At 37.2% G+C, this 19,352-nt stretch overlaps 3 protein-coding genes across 10 annotated transcripts; 1 reads left to right on the top strand and 2 right to left on the bottom strand.

The window, feature by feature from the left end:
• The first annotated feature begins 1,629 nt into the window (after nt 1-1,629).
• LOC107932673 (uncharacterized) lies at nt 1,630-2,976 on the top strand. Its single transcript, XM_016864732.2, has one exon. The coding sequence runs from the start codon at nt 1,897-1,899 to the stop codon at nt 2,851-2,853; it is 957 nt and encodes a 318-aa protein (XP_016720221.2). The 5' UTR covers nt 1,630-1,896; the 3' UTR covers nt 2,854-2,976.
• LOC107932657 (U6 small nuclear RNA (adenine-(43)-N(6))-methyltransferase) lies at nt 1,630-6,804 on the bottom strand. 3 transcript variants are annotated; one of them, XR_001693464.2, is made up of 9 exons: nt 6,033-6,641; nt 5,754-5,959; nt 5,225-5,645; nt 4,935-5,142; nt 4,375-4,482; nt 4,161-4,280; nt 4,012-4,081; nt 3,153-3,383; nt 1,630-2,910 (listed from the first exon to the last, which is right to left on the bottom strand). XR_001693464.2 is itself a non-coding variant. In XM_016864719.2 (8 exons), exons 1-8 carry the CDS (start codon nt 6,257-6,259, stop codon nt 3,298-3,300), a joined length of 1,446 nt encoding a protein of 481 aa, XP_016720208.2. In that variant the 5' UTR covers nt 6,260-6,804; the 3' UTR covers nt 3,084-3,297. The 3 variants fall into 3 exon arrangements, 1 of the variants encoding a protein (XP_016720208.2); XR_001693465.2 differs by having other exon boundaries at nt 3,183-3,383; XM_016864719.2 differs by lacking the exon at nt 1,630-2,910 and having other exon boundaries at nt 3,084-3,383; nt 6,033-6,804.
• Nucleotides 6,805-9,356: 2,552 nt separating this feature from the next.
• On the bottom strand, nt 9,357-14,527 carry LOC107932645 (translocase of chloroplast 120, chloroplastic). 6 transcript variants are annotated; one of them, XR_005906067.1, is made up of 3 exons: nt 14,212-14,524; nt 10,053-13,650; nt 9,357-9,790 (listed from the first exon to the last, which is right to left on the bottom strand). XR_005906067.1 is itself a non-coding variant. In XM_041082595.1 (2 exons), the coding sequence occupies exons 1-2, from the start codon at nt 14,284-14,286 to the stop codon at nt 10,120-10,122; spliced, it is 3,606 nt and encodes a 1,201-aa protein (XP_040938529.1). In that variant the 5' UTR covers nt 14,287-14,527; the 3' UTR covers nt 9,882-10,119. The 6 variants fall into 6 exon arrangements, 2 of the variants coding, with proteins under 2 accessions (XP_040938529.1, XP_016720199.2); XR_005906068.1 differs by having other exon boundaries at nt 9,357-9,728; XR_005906071.1 differs by lacking the exon at nt 14,212-14,524 and adding an exon at nt 13,977-14,122.
• Nucleotides 14,528-19,352: the final 4,825 nt, after the last annotated feature.

Below are 19,352 nucleotides of genomic sequence, written 5' to 3'. Positions count from 1 at the left end.
TTAACACATTTGATTTGGCCTTTAGAAAAATTAGCCTTCATCATTTTGGTAAAAAAAATATTAAAATAATATTATTAGGGTAAAAATCTCTGTTATTGTTTCATTTTTAATGGTAATGTGAAATGTGGGAAGATGGGAGAGGGTGGGGAGTTGCTTGATGAGATGCAAGTAAAAGATGTTCTTGTTTGGACGACTTTGGTTTCGGGGTATGATCAATGGGGAGATTTGGAATCAGCTAATGAGATGCTTGAAAAAAATCAGCTTTGGTTATGTCAGAAATGGCATGGGGAATAAGGCGCTTGTGTTTTTTTATGAGGATCACGGCATGTAGAGTTTAGACCTGATCAGTTTACGTTTAGTAGTTGTCTTTGTGCTTGTGCTAGTATAGCTTCACTTCCACATGGTAGACAAATACATGCTTGTTTGATACAAACTAATTTTAGGCCAAACATGATAGTTGTCAGTTCTCTCGTTGATATGTATTCGAAATGCGACTGTCTTAAAATTGGCAAATGGAATTTTGGTCTTACTCATAATAAGCAGGTTGCTGTATTGTGGAACACAAAGTTTTCTGCATTAGCACAATATGGCCATAGTGTAGAGGCAATGAAATGTTTGATAACATGGTAAAAATGGGAGTGAAGCCAGATAGGACAGGACCACTTTTGCTGTTATGGTCAATGCATGTAGCCAGTCACTCCGGCCTTGTTCAAGTAGGTATTTTCAATGCATTTCTTTTGATTATGGCATACTTTCCGACCAACAACATTATACGTGTTTGATTGATCTCCTAGGTGGAGCCGGCCGTTTCGACCAGTTGATGAGCCATCTAAAGCTTGATAGCTAGTTGATTATGACATTTTTTTAGAACGTAGGAGAGATGTTAATTAATTCATAAGATTGTGTTTGTGAATTATTGGATAATGAAAGTAATGGAAGAGAAGTTATGAAAATAATGGATATAATGGTTGTTTAGTAGAAGTTGCACTCATATAACTCATTTTAGCAAAAAGAATGCTATTTGCAAACTTAAGTGCAAGTGCACGGTTTAATCAACAAGGAGAGGGAGAGAAAAAACACTTTTACTCTAGAAAAAGATTAAGAAGTAGAATTCTTAATAATATCCATATCTAATTATTCAAGCCATGCTCTCCAAAACACCCCAATAGTGGAACAAACTCAAGAATCCTGCTAACCTTTTTAAACTTAGCTCCACAACCTTCTCAACATGGAGCATCTACAATGAACCATCTGGAGCATGGTAGCCAGGTATGGAATGCCCTTCTCGCTGTTTCTAGAATCCATGGAAATATAGAACCGGGGAGAAAAGCAGCCTGTATGTATTGCTTTCAAGTATATATGGTGCAATTGGGAAATGGGAATTGGTTGAGAAAGTCGGGCACCTTATGGATAAGAGACAAGTGAAGAAAGAGGTAGATTTTAGCAAGAAATGGGGAGGAACTGAAAATGTTAAAGACCAACAAACCACGTCGTTCGACAGAATGTCGGACAGCCATACAGGTGGAAGAATCCCAGAGAAAATAAATTTTAATTCTCAACCAATAAAGCAATGAAATTCAAAGCCGCTCACATGACTAAAAATAGTTTTTTCACCTACTGTTTGAATTAAAAAAAAACATAGATAGCAGATAATAATTGAGAGGAAAATAGAATTTTGAGAAAGCTGTCTCTCTTAGAAGGCCGACCCTACAATATAACACAATCTATCCGACGTCATGATGTTATATATTCAATCCCATAAACAAAACCTTTTAATTTGCAACTTGAAAGACAAGGAAAAGCAGGGAAATACCAACAAGAAGAAGAAGAGGAGGAGAAGGAGAAGGAGGAGGAAGGATTTGAAAGGAATCTGCAATCTTCTTTTTCTTCTTCTCAATGGGTTCTGAGGTCTCTAAACAGATCCAAAGGTGCAAGGCAGTCTCCGTGGAAAAGCAAATGCTTTTTGACCTTAATGAAAATTGCGGGGAAATATTCCCTGGTTGTGACTATCGTCCTACTGACAGGAAGAATTGGATGGCCAGCCTTGGTCCTAAGGACCTTCACATAAACAACATTGTATGGCCTGGAACTCATAATTCTGCTACCGACAGGATAGGAATTCCCTGCATCTCTCGGCCTTTTGCGCAATGCCAGACTTTGTCTGTTTACCAGCAGCTTGTTCTAGGCACCAGAGTTTTGGATATTAGAGTTAATGAAAACAATCATGTCTGCCATGGTATCTTGTTGACGTACAACATCGATGTTGTCATAAATGATGTCAAGAAGTTCTTGTTCGAGACAACATCCGAGGTCATAATTCTGGAGATCCGCACTGAATACGGGCACCGGGATCCTCCTGAATTTGAGGATTACTTGGAGGAAAAACTCGGCATGTACCTCATCCACCAGGATGATTACGTCTTTGGCAAAACAATTGCAGAATTGTTGCCAAAGAGGATTATCTGTGTCTGGAAACCAAGAAACTCAGCTCAGCCTAAACCAGGGTCTCCATTCTGGAGTGCTGAATATCTCAAGGACAATTGGATTGACACAGATTTGCCATCCACAAAGTTTGATAGTAATTTGAAGTATTTGAGTGACCAAGCACCAGTTTCATCAAGGAATTTCTTCTACAGAGTGGAGAACACAGTGACAGCACAGCCAGATAATCCTGTGGTATGCGTTAGACCAGTAACAGGCCGAATTCAGGGATATGCTAGGCTGTTCATCAATCGGTGCTTTGCCGAAGGTTGCGCCAATAGGTTGCAAGTATTCTCTACAGATTTTATTGGTGGGGATTTTGTTGATGCTTGTGTTGGCCTTACACACGCCCGGGTCCATGGCGAGTGTTGATGAGTCTGTCAACTTTTTCTCATCTTCAGTGGACATTTCTTTTGCAGTACCTAGTTTCTACAAGCATGCAAATTTGTTTGTAATGCAGTATATAATGTGTATAACATTTTGCATATTTATGTTCTTGTTGGATTGGCTAGTTTTGATACTTTCAGCTTTTGGTTTTTCTGCAATTCTTAAAGCCCTTATAAGCTGGGCCAACAGGCCTTAACTTTTCAGGAAAAGAAAGAGAAAGAAAAAAGCACATTTTCGGCTCAAGATGCTTATAAGTTTATAATTTAAAGTTTCCAAGCATGTACCGTGTTTATGGCTCAGTAGTAAGTACATACATTGCCTTCCAGAGGGCAGTAGCAAGCCCCCAGTAGGAGCAGTTATGTGTCCTAAACATGAGCTTCCAATTTATGGAATCTAAATGTTGCATCGCTGAATAATGTGATTAGGACCCTAGATATAATTGGTGCCAGTCTTCTCTTTGCAAAACTTTTGTCTCAGTGAAGCCTCCAACTGTTGGACTATTGAGGAGAACAATCCTGCGAACAAGAGAAGAATTATAGTCCAAGTATTTGAGTAGTCTAAAATTAAGAGTACATCATAGGTCCATCAGAAAACGAAACATACAGTTAACACCGAGTCAAAATAACAGAATGGCTGGGAATCAAATAGCATTAATGAAGATTGACGAAGACTGTATGAAATATATATGTATATAACCAACCCCCCCCCCCCAACACACACACATAACTGGAACTTTTCGTATCATGGAACAACTCACAGAGACTAAAAAAAAATATTATATGCATGACCAATATCTGGGTACTAAGGTGGGTTTCTAGACTTCCCATATGATTGAGAAAAGAAAAACGAGATGGAATTTCACATTCTATTTCTTGCTACTTGATCTGAACCAGGAATAAGTATTTGGACTTGGCCTTGGCCAGACAGGTCTACTATTCTGGTAAAAATGATAGGTTTTAATGACTTCCTTTTCACAGTGTTTGAGCAATCAATTACGGGAAGCATTCTGCAAGTTAATGGCTGCATGTCCAATTCAGATTTGATAGATCAAGGATTATTGTGGTGGTCAGGTAAGCTTCAAAAACACCATCAAAGGTAAGAACATTGAGTTCTGTAAAGATTAGGAAAACAGTAAGTGAAAACCTGAGAGTGCGCTATCTCTATGCTGTAATGATCCTTTAACAAGTAGTGTGCCTGGGATTTGCTGAAAGACCTGAAAACAAATATTGCAATCATGTATAGAGTCTTGACCACAGGTCAAATTGTATTCAAGAGAATTGAGGTAACCATACCAAAATACGAAAACACAGGTTTGAGGGTGCCTCTTGCACATTGCTGCAACTAGCAACTTCATCAATATGTTTTACGTCATTGTTCAGCAGAGCATTGCAGTGATCAGCTGATGCAGTAATCTATTAAAATGAGATTGTCTTGCGAGTAAGCATAGAGCAAATTTTCATTCAACGTCAAAAGACACTATGATAAGTGGACGGAGATATTGCTTACATCAACCACAAAAGAAGAGGCATTCAATTTACAAGATGCTCCACCAGCTAGGAAAAAGGATTCAACTGACCGGAGTACATGTATTGCACCAAACTGGCGTTGAATACCCTAGGAAGAAGAGAAGTTCAAAAGAGCAATGTCATAAAACTAAGAAAAAGAAAATGCAACATCTCGTAAAAACATATAGATAAAAGAAAAAAAGAAGCCTATAGATTTAAATTATATCTCCATACAAGCAGCTAGAGATGCATAGTAATAAGAATTGAAGATACTTTGTGCATGTGTCAACTAATGTGAAAAATTGACCCTTTAATATGAATGTTCGTGCAGCTATTTCTTTTATGTCTTTTAAAATTCTGAATAATGAATCTCGCAATGGTTCAGATATGCCTTTGAGTTGTATTATTAAATTTTAAGCTGCATCAAGGTCTAACTTAGAAAGAGGGCAAAAAGCAATGTAGATATCCATCTGATGTCAATGTCGGATAATACCTCCAAATAAGCTTGTGGAGAAAAGAAACTTGAACACTATTAAGACAAACTAAAGAAAATAGCCAAACCTCAAGCATGAAGGAGAGAATGTTCTTTTCAGTCACATGAGGTGTAACTATCTTCGTTGCAGGAGGCACAAAGGACCAAGCAAGTCCCCATCGACATGTTTTCCCTTGGACAAACTCAGTTGTTTTTACTACAGTAACTCCAACCTGTCGAAGCTTTGACACTAGGAATTTGAGATTCACTTTCCTTCCAACCATTGACGTATACCACCTAAGTGCAAACTTAAAGGTTAGCATTAAGTGAATGTAACAACTTAAGCTAAACGAGGTGGAGATATCCCTGAGAATAATACCGGAAAGATTGCTTCAGCACAACACTATCTTCAATAATACGTGTAATAAAGGCCTTTTCACCACCAGGGCAGACCATCTCCTCATAAGTTCCACCGCAAGAAGTCCTCGGATTCAATCCTGCTTCCTCAAAGCTTTCAAAAAATGGGGGATTACACATGCAGAAGTCAAAGGTCTCACCATCCCTTACCACATCAACAAGTATAGAAGGTCCATTATAGCTCTTATCTTCACCTGCTGGCATATCAAGGGAAGAAGACGGCAAACCTTCTCTTTCCTCAGAATAGCTAGACTCAACACTTAACCCCTCAGAAGAAAGGGTGTTTTGAGAACATTTAACTTTTCTAATCTCAATTAATTCTGAAATATTTGGATTGTTTTTAACATTCCTCTCTGCCCATTCTATAGCTACATCAGTCATATCTGCAATCAAGTAGAGAAATGTTTAAAACCCAGAATTTCACATGAGACATTGGTGGATTATGAACAGAATAATTAAGCAAACTAAGGCGAAAAACATTTAAAAAAAACCTGATGCAACAAAGCTCCAGCCGAATAGCGATGCGCCAAGAAGAGGGTAGATACAGTTGGCTCCAGTTCCTATATCAAATCCCCTCACATTATCTTCATTGCTGTTATCTCTGGGAATGATGTGAGAAGAGAGAAGATCTTCAATCCAATGGATGTAGTTGGAGCGGTTGGGCACCGTAGGGCAGAGCTGCCCATCAGGAATCCACCTGTTAAAATCCATTTCAAGTTAATAAACAATAACAGCAATATGTAAAGAAGAAGCAAGCCTAGAGTGTTCACCAATGGAGGTTGTGGTCGTGAAGGAGAAGGACGCGGGTAAGTTCGCGGGTGGCATTGAAGTCAGTCCAGTCGATTCTGGGTCGGCCTTCGCGAGTGTAGAAGACAAAGGGTTTAAAGGTAGGGTATAAAGAGGCTAAAAGAGCGAAATCGGGCGGGTTATCGGAGTACTTGTTTTTGGGGTGGATCTTGGGTCTCTCTTCCTTTCTTCTCCTCTTCTTGGACGGCATTTTCTTTCGTTCCAAATTATCATAAAACAAATCTCTGCTATTATAATCAATAAACTGCCATCAGTAACATAATCAAGTCGAGCAAGCAAAGCTCACAACAAATTGATTGAAATCCATATCTTAAAAATAAAAATTTGGGTTTCAAATTCGATGTAAAAGGAAAACAGATTAGAACGAGAAAGTGGTTGTTTGTAGGCAATGGGTTAGCTTAGGTAGATGCTAAAGAAGGAGACAAAACGGAGTCGGCAGATGTTAAACTCAGTTTCGGCGGGACAGAACCGTGGGACATGGAATAGAACCGACAAGCCATTGAGTCCAAAGGCTCCGCAAACCACAGGGGATATATAGCTCTAAAAAAATTCACTTATTTTAATTATATAGCTCTAACAAAATTTGAACCAAAAACACCAATAAACATTCCAATTCAATATTGCTAATAATAATAAATATCATGCAGCACATAATGTAATTTGGTTCGTTTCTGTGAAACAACAAAGCATTTAAGAGGAGGTAATTTGGTGTAGATATAAGAGACAAATGGCAATGCAATAAAACTTGTGCCAAAAACAGATATTTAAACAAGCAGGTAGCCAATGAAATAGAGACCATTGCAACCTAACCTGAAAATTCTCAACTATAACCTCGACTTGGACGGGCTTCTTTTCTTTTATCATGCAAATATTTTCTATACAAAATCATTTCACTAAATAAAAGAAAAAAAAAGATTAATGATAGGAGGTAGAGATCGATGGAAAAAATTAATAAGTTTTTAGAACAAGTATAATGCAAAAATAGAAAATATAATGCAAATTGCTTTTGATATAAAAATCATATTTTAATACGAAATAAAAATAAACCATAACTGATAGGAAAAACAATAATAATAATAATAAATTTTGAATTACAGAGACAAAAAAGGTTGAATTATAGGGACAAACAAATCAAATTATAGAGACAAAAAAAAGTTGAATTGGGGAAAAATCGACTTATAGGATAAAAAAGAATTACATGAATTAAAAAAATAGGAAGAAAAAATTTGACTTTGGAGGAAAAAAATGAACTACAAGGACAAAAAATATTAGAATTATAGGGACCAAAACTTCAAATTACAAAGACAAAAAAAATAGGAAATACATGGAAAAAATTCGACTAATAGGGAGGAAAAAATCGACTCGGCAAAAAAGTACAGCAATTTAAAAGTATAGAAAGAACTAACCTTAATAGATGAAATCATTTTGTAAATGAAATTATGTTTAAGAGCACTGGTAAAGGGAGTAATTTTTGAGTAAGTATGATCAAATATACCATTCCACATATCTAATTTGTGAAAAACGTTACCCATCTTTGTGTATTTTATTTTGAAGATTTTAGCTCAATAAACTCTTGGAAACCTCCCTTCACTAAACAGTACAATTAGAGAGTGTGACTACCAATCTTCAATTTGTGCCCAAATCAGCTAAAAAATGTCCAAAACACTGTTTACCAAACACCCCTAAACAAATTAAAGATAAACAAGTTAAAAAATTTATTTCATAAATTAAACAATAAAATCATTCCATATTATACATATAATAATTCATAATTCAACAAATTCAAAATAAATAATAAAAGATTAAATTTAATTTTAAAGTATATTTTAAAATTATTTTTTAGTACCAACCAGTATACCATATTTCAGGTGGCATGGACGAAATTAATAGATACGCACTGATATGATTGGTATTGATCGAAACTTGCAATGGAATGGAACCTAAAGTTTATTGTTTCTGTTTACTGCCGGAAAGAGCTATCCGACTGGTATAAGCAGTACTGGGACGCTATCTACTATCATGATCAAAATACCTTTATTTATATTAACTATTTAAAAGGTATATAAAAATTAGATTAATTTATATTTTATATATCATTATATTAAATTATTTGAATATCTTTATATTAATTTTTAAATATTATTTATTATATTTGATTATTTAAAATATTTTATATATTATTAATTTAAAAAAAATTATACTAATTACTTAAAATGTATTTAAAATTTATATTTCATATATCACTATATTAAATTATTTAAATATCAAATAACTTAAGTAGTTACTATTATCATATCTATAATGAATGTTTTAACCTTCAACTGCATTTTTTGGCAACAATAAAAAAACATTAAGTTTTATTTATCATGGAGGTTGAAAAACACTTTTCAACTCAAACCTTGATTTCAAAAAAAAAATAAAAAAATCAACAAGCCGATTTTAAAACCAAACATTTGATTTAAATTGGGATTTTAACCTAAACCAAAAAAATAAATTTTTTTAGCTTTTAATTTTTGGAAAAGTGATTTTTAATGAAGTTACCTTTTTTATCTCTCATTAAATATTTTACTTTACAACATCATGTTTAGAATTGACATTTTATCTTTTCAAAAACACTTTTTACCAACAATAATAAACTCTATCAAACTTTTCAAAAATACTTTCAACCTCAATGATAAACTAATTCTAATTTTAACAAACTATATCTTTTTTACAGCACTTTTTTACTATACTTTTCAAAAAAACATTCTTTTAAAATCACTTTCAACCGCAATACAAAAGTAGAGTAGTTTTTAATTATATTAAAAAAAAGTTAAAATACTAGTAGTAAAAATAAAATATCTATGGCCAACCATTGCCCTTAAGAAGCATTAATATTTAAGGGTCGTCATCTGTCATGGTTCATTTCGATGCCATCGTGTATATGGTATACTTCAAAGAAAACCCCCTCGTATCGTATGAAACTAGCTTCTACTATTATACGTGAACTATAGCGGAGCTTGATCTCAACCAATAAAGGAATCATTGGGTAAACAACATTTAGATATAACTAGGGCCTAATACATACAATGATGAACATGGAGCTGAAGCGTAGTGAATCTAACGCTCACATTTCGGAAGGCTTGAACCCAGAACAGATCAGACGTGTAGTTCTTGTTGTTTTCTATAACGCTAGAGTTTCACAATTCGGAGGAATCAGCTTTCTTGAGCTACATAACGGTAATCTACGTATCCGTGTTATTTTTTCATGCTATGTTTGTATATCGTGTTTTGTATTGTGTTGGATGTACGACAGAAGTTATTATATTCAAAAATTATCAACGACACTGTTGTGACTATATTTTTCGAATACTGGGCAATGCCAGAGTACAAATAATACTGGAGAGTACTGAACCCTGAGTCAAAGGCTGCTCTTATTCTCTTATTCATGGGCCACTGGCCACCAATTGAAATGGGACTGATATGACCCTTTGGGGAGACCTTCAGGGGAGAGGAAACCCCTATAAAACTCTCCTGAGGAAAGCCACGACTGCCCTTCTCAACTCCCTTACAATTCAATTGCAGCTGTTACACATGAATAGGGGCCCTCATGGGTTCCACTAGGGGCGTCCTCATCACTGCTTTACGCTCCATAAAAGCTAATCCACAGGCAATGTCACCTGCAAATTAACCCCGTGCAAGTGATCTTTTATCATGTGCCACTACATTTCTAATTCCGGCCCTGATGAATATTGAAATGTCACCTCATCATCACCAATTTGTAGAATATTTTGGCTACATATATTCTATAGTATTTTAATAATGTAGGCAAGTGAGAAAAGAAGCAATTCTTGATTGAGGATGGTTCCATGGGAACAAAAATAACCTTATTATGCAAAATATCTAACCAAAGAAACTACAATCAACATATCCAGCAAAGTAAAAAGAAATGGTAGAAAAATACTATAGAAATTTCAGCACCTTACTTTCAATGTTTCACTCACCTCTTGAAAGACCACAGAGATATGGCCATTTTTAAAAATGTCATTTCCGTAGCAAACCTAATTTTCATCATTGTCCATACTGCACTTGATGGAAATAGTCAAATAGTTTTTTCAGTAATGGAAAGAGAGAAGTCAAAGCAAGCTGAAGCTGCTCAGAGCTATTTATTCGTAAACTGACTTGTCCTGCGCCTTTGTTGTTCAGATTGGCACGAGCTATTAGGTTTGTAGACCGTCCAACAGGTACCTGTGATTGTATATTGCATCCAATGGCGAGATCTCCATGCCAATCCATGATAGATAGACCAAGTGTAGATAAGGAGCGACCCAGAGGGTAATCTTTATCCCTCAATTGTGCTTCCAAGCTGCCCCCATAAGCAAGATCGCCGCGTCCTGTCATAGCACCCCCAGTCATGACTACCTGGAACTGCTTATTAGCAATTAGTTTGTCTTCAAATTTCACTCCAGCTGATAGTGCATCACCTAAGAGTGTAACTGAGATGCCAGCTGTTGCCTTATTCTTCTTCAGATTACTAAACCTGGTCTCGCTGCGCAGTGTATAGGCTAAATCCTTTCCAACAGTCTGCATATCAAAACCCACTGAAGTTGCTTTACCTTCCCCATGCTTTAAAGAACTGGCTAGTTCCATTTGGACATTGGCATCCCTTTTGTCCTTTGTAATCTGGCCAGAAAAAGAAATAGGAAATTTCTCTTTTGCAACGAACAGTCTTTCAACATTAATACCTTCGTAACCAACATCATGATCCCAACCATGTGTATCTAGAACAGGCCTAACAAGCCATGGGTTGGAGGAATCAAGGGAACGATAGCGATGAGTTGGATTATCAGAATCAAAAGAAGCAGGCAACGCCAAATCTGGCATGGGAACTGGAACAGAAGAAGCACCACTACTTTCTTCTTCTGCATTTTCACCGTACTCACTTGGCAGATCCTTGGCTGCAGCAGCCATTTTCTTCATCATCTTTCGCCGCTTTTTCTCTTCCTTCAGTTGTTTCTTCATAAAAAGCTTTTCCCTATATTCCAACTCGTCAAAATATGCTTTCTTCTGAGCTTTACTAAGCTTTGCTATTTGTGCTTTACTCAACCGCTTGAAAGGTGGCAGCTCATCATATTCTGGTTCATCCTCAGAGTCTGAGGATTCATCCAAATCATCATCTAATCCATCCTCATCGCCATACTGCTCTTCAGGAAGCTTAACTTGCGGTCTTGATTGAAGAAGAGATGAAAGAAGGAAAGGTAGAGGAGGTGCTCTTGTTCGAGTTGCAAAAGGCTTCCCTGGAGGAGTATCTTGCAACTTCAACAGTGTGTTTGCCTCTGCCAGAATTTTAGATGCAAAGGAAAGCAACAACAAATGAGGCTTCCAGACCTGACCATTTGGCAATACTCTCTGGCCTGCCCTATTTGTTCTACATGCAGAGTGATTCTCCACTAACGAAACAGGATTCATGAGTCGCATATCCCCAGCTGCCTGACGAATAGCCTGCTGTACAACATGAGAACGCTGAGTGACAAACATGTCATAACTAGAAGCAGTACCATTTGGACCATCTGGTGGAGCAGAAGCTGCATGAGTCAAAACCACAATTGCATTAAACCATATAGATGGACCAAAGATATCAGTTATGGTATGCAAAAGGGGCATATCACCAAAATCCCTTGTTTGCATGTCCAACCTATCGAGGTACAACACAATATCTGGAGGTGTTTTCTTGATGAAACGCTTAACAGAGTGAAGGATCTTCTCATTCTGGCATTGGTCAGACCAGGAAGGAAGAAGGCCTGGTGTGTCGATTACACGAACCTTAATACCATGCACAGTACCCACAACATCCTGAACCTTATTGGTACCAGTCTGGAAAGCATCAGTGCCAAACTTGATTTCATCAAATATTGAATTAATAGTAGCACTTTTACCAACTCCGGTCTTCCCAAGGACCATAATTGTACAGGCGAAATCAAGGGGTTCATTTCCAGCTGCCTCAAGCTGTTCAGCCATAGCACTTGCGCGGTCAAAGCTGAAGGCACCAACCCGGCCCCCATTTCTCCCCCGGAGCTGCTCAGCTAATCCTAGTCTGTACAAAACCTGTGCCACAACAACATTATGGGGAGTCTGCCCGAGCCTATTTGCAAGCCGCAAAAACTTAACTCTAATCAACTGAAGCTTTTCACGAGTCTCATCATTCTCCTCAGCCTCCACATTACCAGGATCTTCAATTTGCTGTGCCTGTGCCTGTGCTTGAGAGACACTTCCATTCACACGAGGCTGCTGCACCACCCTGGGGGCAGGTTCCAATAGCGGAGCAGCACACCCAAGGCCAGCAGGATGAGAAGGGGTAGCAAGGTTTGTAGATTTAACAGATGATGCCGGAGCAGGAACAATTAAACATTCTTTAGTCACAGAGGTGTTTGTCTTAGGCTCCTGAGTTATGTCTGCTTTCTTCCCAATCTCTTTGGCTTTTGCAGACACTGAAGATCCTGGAGCATGTTGCACTTCCTGCTCTAGGGTCACTGGGGTGCTTTGCTTATTTTGTTGACTTTTCTCTGCTTTATCATCAGATTGTTCAGTCACAAAATCAATATCTTGACATTTATTACCCACCATTTCATCAGGGAGCCGAGATTGAAAACTATCATGAACCTCTGTTCTCAAATCAGCTTTACCAACCTCAATCTTCTCATTCCTCTCATCTGTAAACTTTTCTGAAGAGGATAAGTTCCCGACTGCAGAAGCAACTGTCTCTTCAACAGATTTACTTGGCTCAGACAGCATATCTCTCAGTTCATCAATCTCACCATTATTCTTCATATCCCTAGCACCAGATAAATCTTTTACTTCTCCATTCATGGTATCCTCCGCAGCAGCAAAAGCCTTATTTGCTTTTTCATCTTTGTCACCACCATCTACTGAATCAAGATCAGCTGTGGCACCTTTTACTTCCGTACTCTCTTTTCCCTGATAAGTATCTCCTTTTACAGGCATCTCCATGACTGTACCAAACTTGAGATTCCTTTTTTCCTTGTCCCTTGGAACTTCTGTTTCTCTGGTACCACTGACTTCAGGTACTTCCTTCGCACTATTCAATTCATCAGTCCTTTCGCCCATTTCAGTCCCTCCCTCGTCAATCTTATCCAACACCACACCACCACTAACACACTCCCCTTTCTGCTGGTCCACCGACTCTGCCACAACCTCCAGAGTTCCAACCTCACTTGGAATTGCATTCTCCAGAGCTCCAACCTCAGTTAGAACCTCAACAGCCTCTTGAAAGGTCTCTTCTTTAGGTTCTAAATTCAAATTCTCCTTAACTACCTCTGAACCAGTATCACCAAATGTCTCAACATTTCCAATTGCATCGGCAACTAAACTGCTGCCATCCACTCCAGGTTTTTCTGCCTGTTCTTGCAAAATCTCCTGTGTTGCAATTGCCTCCCCAGAAACCTCATCTACCGGTTCTTTTGTTTCACAGGAATCCCCAGCAACCCTCACCTCCACTTCCTCATTGGCAACTCTTTCTTCCGCAATCTTGTTGTCTACCATTACTACCCCATTTTCCATTTTCACAAATGTTGCTTCAAAAGCCTAAATTCACGAAGAACATTAAAAGAAAAAGAGAACAGCCCATCATAACCATTAAACATCTGAATAATCAATAAAGAATCAATTATAAGAAACACCCACAAAACGAAAAGCCATCCTTTCCTAAAACCCGAACATAAAAATGCAATATTGATCCACATGTTAAAGGAAGAAAATAGATCGTTTCCTTTCTTTAGAATCGAAACATCACCTTTCCAAATCAAATAAGATCCCAAGTTCATACTTTAAAAAGGGATTAACGCAATAAATGTAAATAATAAAAGAAAGAAAAAAAAGAGATGGGCAATTATAATAAAACACAAGGTTACCTGGTCTTTTTGATTCTGCGGTGATTTTCAGATAGAGAAAAGGGGGAAAAGGGGGGTTTGTGTACTATAATAAGAGACAGATTAGAGAGGCAAAGGAAGAATGGAAGTATTAAGGATAAGAAGGTGATCAAGGGATGAAAATGGAGGTTGGGTTGTGATCAAACGGTGAGAGACGGTTGATTAGTATGATCATGAAAAGCGCCGAATCATGAGTGTGTGAGTCACGTGATCATACCTTATTCGAGAGGGACAGAGATTGTGGACCGTCCAATCTTTCCTGATTCAACCATATTTGATTGTGCCTACTCATCTCTCCTCTAATCAACCCTACAAACAAACCAAGCTGTTGAGATGAGATTGTTAGTAAATATGACTGTTGTTTGTGGAAGTATTTTCACTTGAAGAAATTTAATGGGTAGGGAGGCTTTCATTATTGATGTAACATCAATTTTTGTAAGGTTTCAATGCAATTGCAGTGATGGATGTTATGAATGTATCCAATTCATTTGGAGCTGTGGGGCTGCTTTGTTGGTGGATTTTTTTCGTTTGACCACATGTGTTTAGAAGGTATTAGGTGAGGGAATTATAGGGATCTACCCAATCAGATCCCCCACCCCCGGTCCCCATTTTTGGTTGATATATTAAAAACAATTTACCTACTAATACATTTTGCTCAAGTAAGTTTATATATTTCTTTTCATTAAATTATTTTGATAAGTAATAAACTAAGGGGCAATTTGGAAAGTTAGACACTTCTGTCAGTACTGTATGCTAGTAATTCTAAATCTATCATACCCCAATGACAATTTCCTCACTCTTGTATTTTTGAAGAGTGGATCTTTCACCACTAAGGATCAGTTTAGCATTGTTTTTAAAAAACACTTTCGAGATAAAAATATTACTAAACAAGATGCTTTTAAGCTTTTCAAAAGTGCTTTTGGAACAAAAATATGCTTTGTAAAAGTATTTTTTTAGCTAAAAGCAGAAATAGAAAATATTAGCTTTTGCTCAAGCAAGTATTTTTTTTTGGCCTAAAAGCACTTTTAAGAAGCAATGTTAAACTAAGCCTAAATTCTCTCTATGAGAGCTTGGTTTATAAAATTATAATACAATCAAATGCATTCTTGCAAATAATTTTCCTTACTTAAACAAATAAAGTGCTCTCCATCTATCTACATTAATCTATACAAGTCTCTCAATTATATGAAGTTTTCGAGACTTACTAACTTAACGAAATCTATAATAATTCCTATTAAACATTAGCTAAATAAGATGAATATAATTTAATAATAACAATCAAGGTAAACATAGATTGTTGGTAGTTAAGTTTTGAACATTTCAATTTGATCTAACTTCCTCAATTGAAGCTATTTGATATACTCAATATGGTTTTCTAAATAAGTTTTTCCAACTGATACAATCCTCATTGATGGGCTTGATACAATCCACAATATTAGTTTAACCCAGAGATACGATTCAATAAATTGTCAATCTCCTAAATATGACAAGTTGCTACATGTTGCAGTGACAAAGGAAGTAGGCACTTCCTTAATCACATCTCAAAAACCCCAAATTAATATTTTTTTATCATTTAAATAAGTCATATGTCTTTGTACTCTTTTAAAATTTAAAATTTAGTCTCTATATTTTAATTTCGAAACATTGAGTCATGTACTTTTTTATTTAAACATATTGGTCTCTCCTAATTTTGTTGTTAAAGTTAACAGTATCAAAGGTAATATAACTTTCTTAACTCTCAACATTTACATTTTTTACCAATTGGTCCTTATCCTTTAAAATGCATAAAAAATATTTTTTCATATTTTAAATAAAAATCATACAGTTTTAAAAAAAATAAACCAATAAAATGATTTTAAAAATATAAAAAAAACCAAAATTTAATGTTATCTAAATTGGATTGGACTAGCTGGTCAAATTGGAAACTAATTGGGGTATTAATCTGGCGAGAGGTAAAAAATAGGTTGACCCGTGAACTAGTGTCATGGTTTGTACATGGGAGCCCGCAACCATGACGATCATGATAAACTTGTACGATCCATTATATTCAAAGGAGGTCATTTGGCCCAATCGGACTGGTCCGTTACTTGGAGAGATTGAAAGGCCATCTCCGAAGCTTGGCAAATATGGAAGGTGATATTCAAATATATGCGGTCCTAGACGTTAAATGTAATCTTTAGAAGATACGATTTTGTAATATTAGAGATTTGATATCTAGATAGCTTTTAGTCTTAACAATTGATGTACTTTGATCTATACCGTTGATTTTGGGGAGGCTCAACTATAAATAAAGGCCTCTCCCCCTCAGTGTAATTCATTCAGTTATTAATAGAATTTTGAAAGTATTCACTCAAACTTTTCTCTCAATTGTTCTTTCTTTTCTCTGGCTTTTGTTCATCTTTCGAGTTTGTTCTTCTTTCGTTACTCCGTTGTTCTTCGTGGGCGCCTTAAAGGAATTATGTTGAATCCTTAATTGTTGCGAGTTAGGCTGACTTAGGCCTTTTTTAGCAAAAGAACTACCTAAGGCCGCATGGATCACGTGAGAAAAATCTAAGTCCGTGACAGTTGGTATCCGAGCCAGGTTCAAGGGCACCGTTGAAAGATGTCAAAAGAAGTTGCAGAGAATGTTAAGGGAATGAAGACTCGTGGGAGGGCTAAGAAAGCTAGTCGTTCGAGGGACATACTGTCAGCTTTGGAAGATCAAGTCGTCATTCTCGAGGAATCCGTGAGGGATGTCAAGGAAAGGATTGATGATATCGATGATAGGGTCATTGATGGGTTGCAGTCCCTAAAGGAGCAGCTTAAAGAGTATGTATCAGACAATGTTAAAAAGCTTATTGGTAGAGATGCTGCAATTAAAGCTATGATATCGGCCTTAAAAGAGGAGATTCCGAAGCTCAAGGGTGAACTCACAATCTACAAGGCTGCTTTGGGCAATAGAAGGTTTGTTACTGTCGCACCCAAGCTAATGTGGATGTTCCTAAGCCCAAAGAGTTCAAGGGAACAATGTTCGCAACAGATGTAGACAATTTTCTATGGGGAATCAAGTAATACTTTCGTGACAAAGGCATCATGGACGATGCCACTAAGGTAATTACTACTGCTATATATCTTACTGATGTTGCTTTGTTGTGGTGGCGTTATAAGTCCACCGATGTGAGACGTGGTTGGATCAAAATTGAGACTTGGGAGGAGTTCCAATGTGAGTTCAAAGTACAGTTTTATCCAGAATATGCCGAGGATGATGCTCGGGCAAAGTTGTGTTGGCTTGAGCAACAAGACATTGTGATAGACTATGTGTAGAAGTTTAGCGAACTCATGCTTCAAATCTTAGATATTGGTGAGGAAAATGTGTTCTTTTTCTTCATGGATGGGTTGAAACCATAGGCGAAGCAAGAGTTTAACACTGAGGAGTCCAAGAGCTTACCAATGCTATGTATGTAGTAGAATCATTTGCCGAATTTGGTGGGAAGAAAGACAAGCCTGAGTCTTCTAAGCCCAAATTCAATCCAAAGGTTAATAGTAGGGGTGACATAGAAAAGCCCACTAGGAATGGCAATTGTAAGAAGCTTTGGGACAAAAAGAAGATTGAGCCTATAAGTTGCTTCCATTGTGATGACCTACATATGATTATGGACTGTCCAAAGAAGGCTGCACTCTCTGCTATAAAAGCCAAAGTGGAGTCAGATATGGAGGATAATAATCTTAGTTCGATACTAAGGGGTGTCGAATGTAAGATGAGTCATGGACTGGTGTTTATAGATATCACTGTAGCCGGCAGAAAATTAGATGCGATTGTCAACACAAGTGCGTCTAATTTGTTCATGTCTGAAAAGGCTACTCTTAAACTTGGACTTAAAATAGAGAATGAGTCGGATCGAATCAAAATGGTAAACTTAGAAATTGTTCTAATTAAGGGGGTTGCGAAGGGAGTGGATCTCCAACTTGGCAATTGGACCGGTAAGGCATCCATTAAGGTAATACCACTTAATGGCTATGATTTTATGGTTGGATAAAGTTTACATGATGATTTCAGATTCGAACCATCAATGCCTGGTGAGAATGACAAGGAAAAAAAATTTGAGGGAAAAACACTGTCAACAATTCAATTTGCTAAAGGAGTACGTAGAGATGAAGTCTCCTATTTAACCACCTTGAAGATCAAAGAAACCATTAAGCCCTTTGGTAAGATCCCGAAAGAAGTGTGTAACACCCCGAACCCGAAACCGACACCGGAGTCGAACACGAGGTGTTAACTGACTTTAACCCCTTATAAAAATTTATTTTCCAGACACTGCCCAATCTGTGTACTAGTCGTTTTAAAAATCATATCTTGAGTATCGTAACTCGAAAATCAGTTTCGTAATTTTTCCCAGAAACTAGACTCATGTGCCCATCTATGTATTTTTTTCTAGAATTTTTGGTCGGGCCAATTAGTACAGTTTATTAGTCAAAGTCTCCCATGTTGCAGGGGTCGACTACACTGACCTTTGCCCATTACGACTTGGATATCTCCCTGCACGGGGCTTCAATACTGATTCCGTTTGTTTCTATGAAAACTAGACTCAGAGAGAAATCTGTACATATATGGTACGACCCCTAATTATCTCCGGTTAATTTATAATGAATTTCCAAAGTCGGAGCAGGGAATCCAGAAACCGTTCTGGCCCTGTCCCACAAAAATCTGATTATCTCTTAATATACTGCCCATATGATCTTTTCGTTACTTCCTCATGAAAACAGACTCATCGAGCTTCGATTACATAATTTATTCATCAATTAATTCCACTCCTACTATTTTTAGTGATTTTTCAATCTCATGACACTGCTGCTGCCAGCATCTGTTACGAAAGTAACTAGGTCCATTTCATGCCTACCCTTGATCCAACTCAATCGAACATTCGTGCCATTTTCGCATGGCTTAAAGTTTACATGCCAAAGTTCAAACACAACGTAATAGCTTATACATGCCAAAATGTTCTTCTAAGCCAACTAAGAAGAAAGTACCAAAACTTGCTATCCGGTGTGATGACTTCGATGACGGCCTGACCCCGCAAAAATAGATGAGTCCAAGCAACCTATAATGGGTGACAAGGAAACACCGAGTGAGTTTATAACTCAGTAAGTCATAAGCAATGCACTACCATCCATCAATAACATTATCACAAGAGGAAACAAAATGGAACGAGACAATTTACTCCATCCATACCGAACCATACCATAGTTCCTCCAACCTATCGATTCAGTTTCATATCAATTCATGCATTCACATTCCATATACTCATCAATAGGACATTGAAGCATTTTCATAAATCAATTTATTTTCGTTACAATCAAATGACTAAACGGCCTTTCACC

This window comes from Gossypium hirsutum, chromosome A12, assembly GCF_007990345.1.
Source record: "Gossypium hirsutum isolate 1008001.06 chromosome A12, Gossypium_hirsutum_v2.1, whole genome shotgun sequence".
Lineage (NCBI taxonomy): Eukaryota > Viridiplantae > Streptophyta > Magnoliopsida > Malvales > Malvaceae > Gossypium > Gossypium hirsutum.
This window is presented reverse-complemented; position numbering and strand designations above follow the sequence as displayed.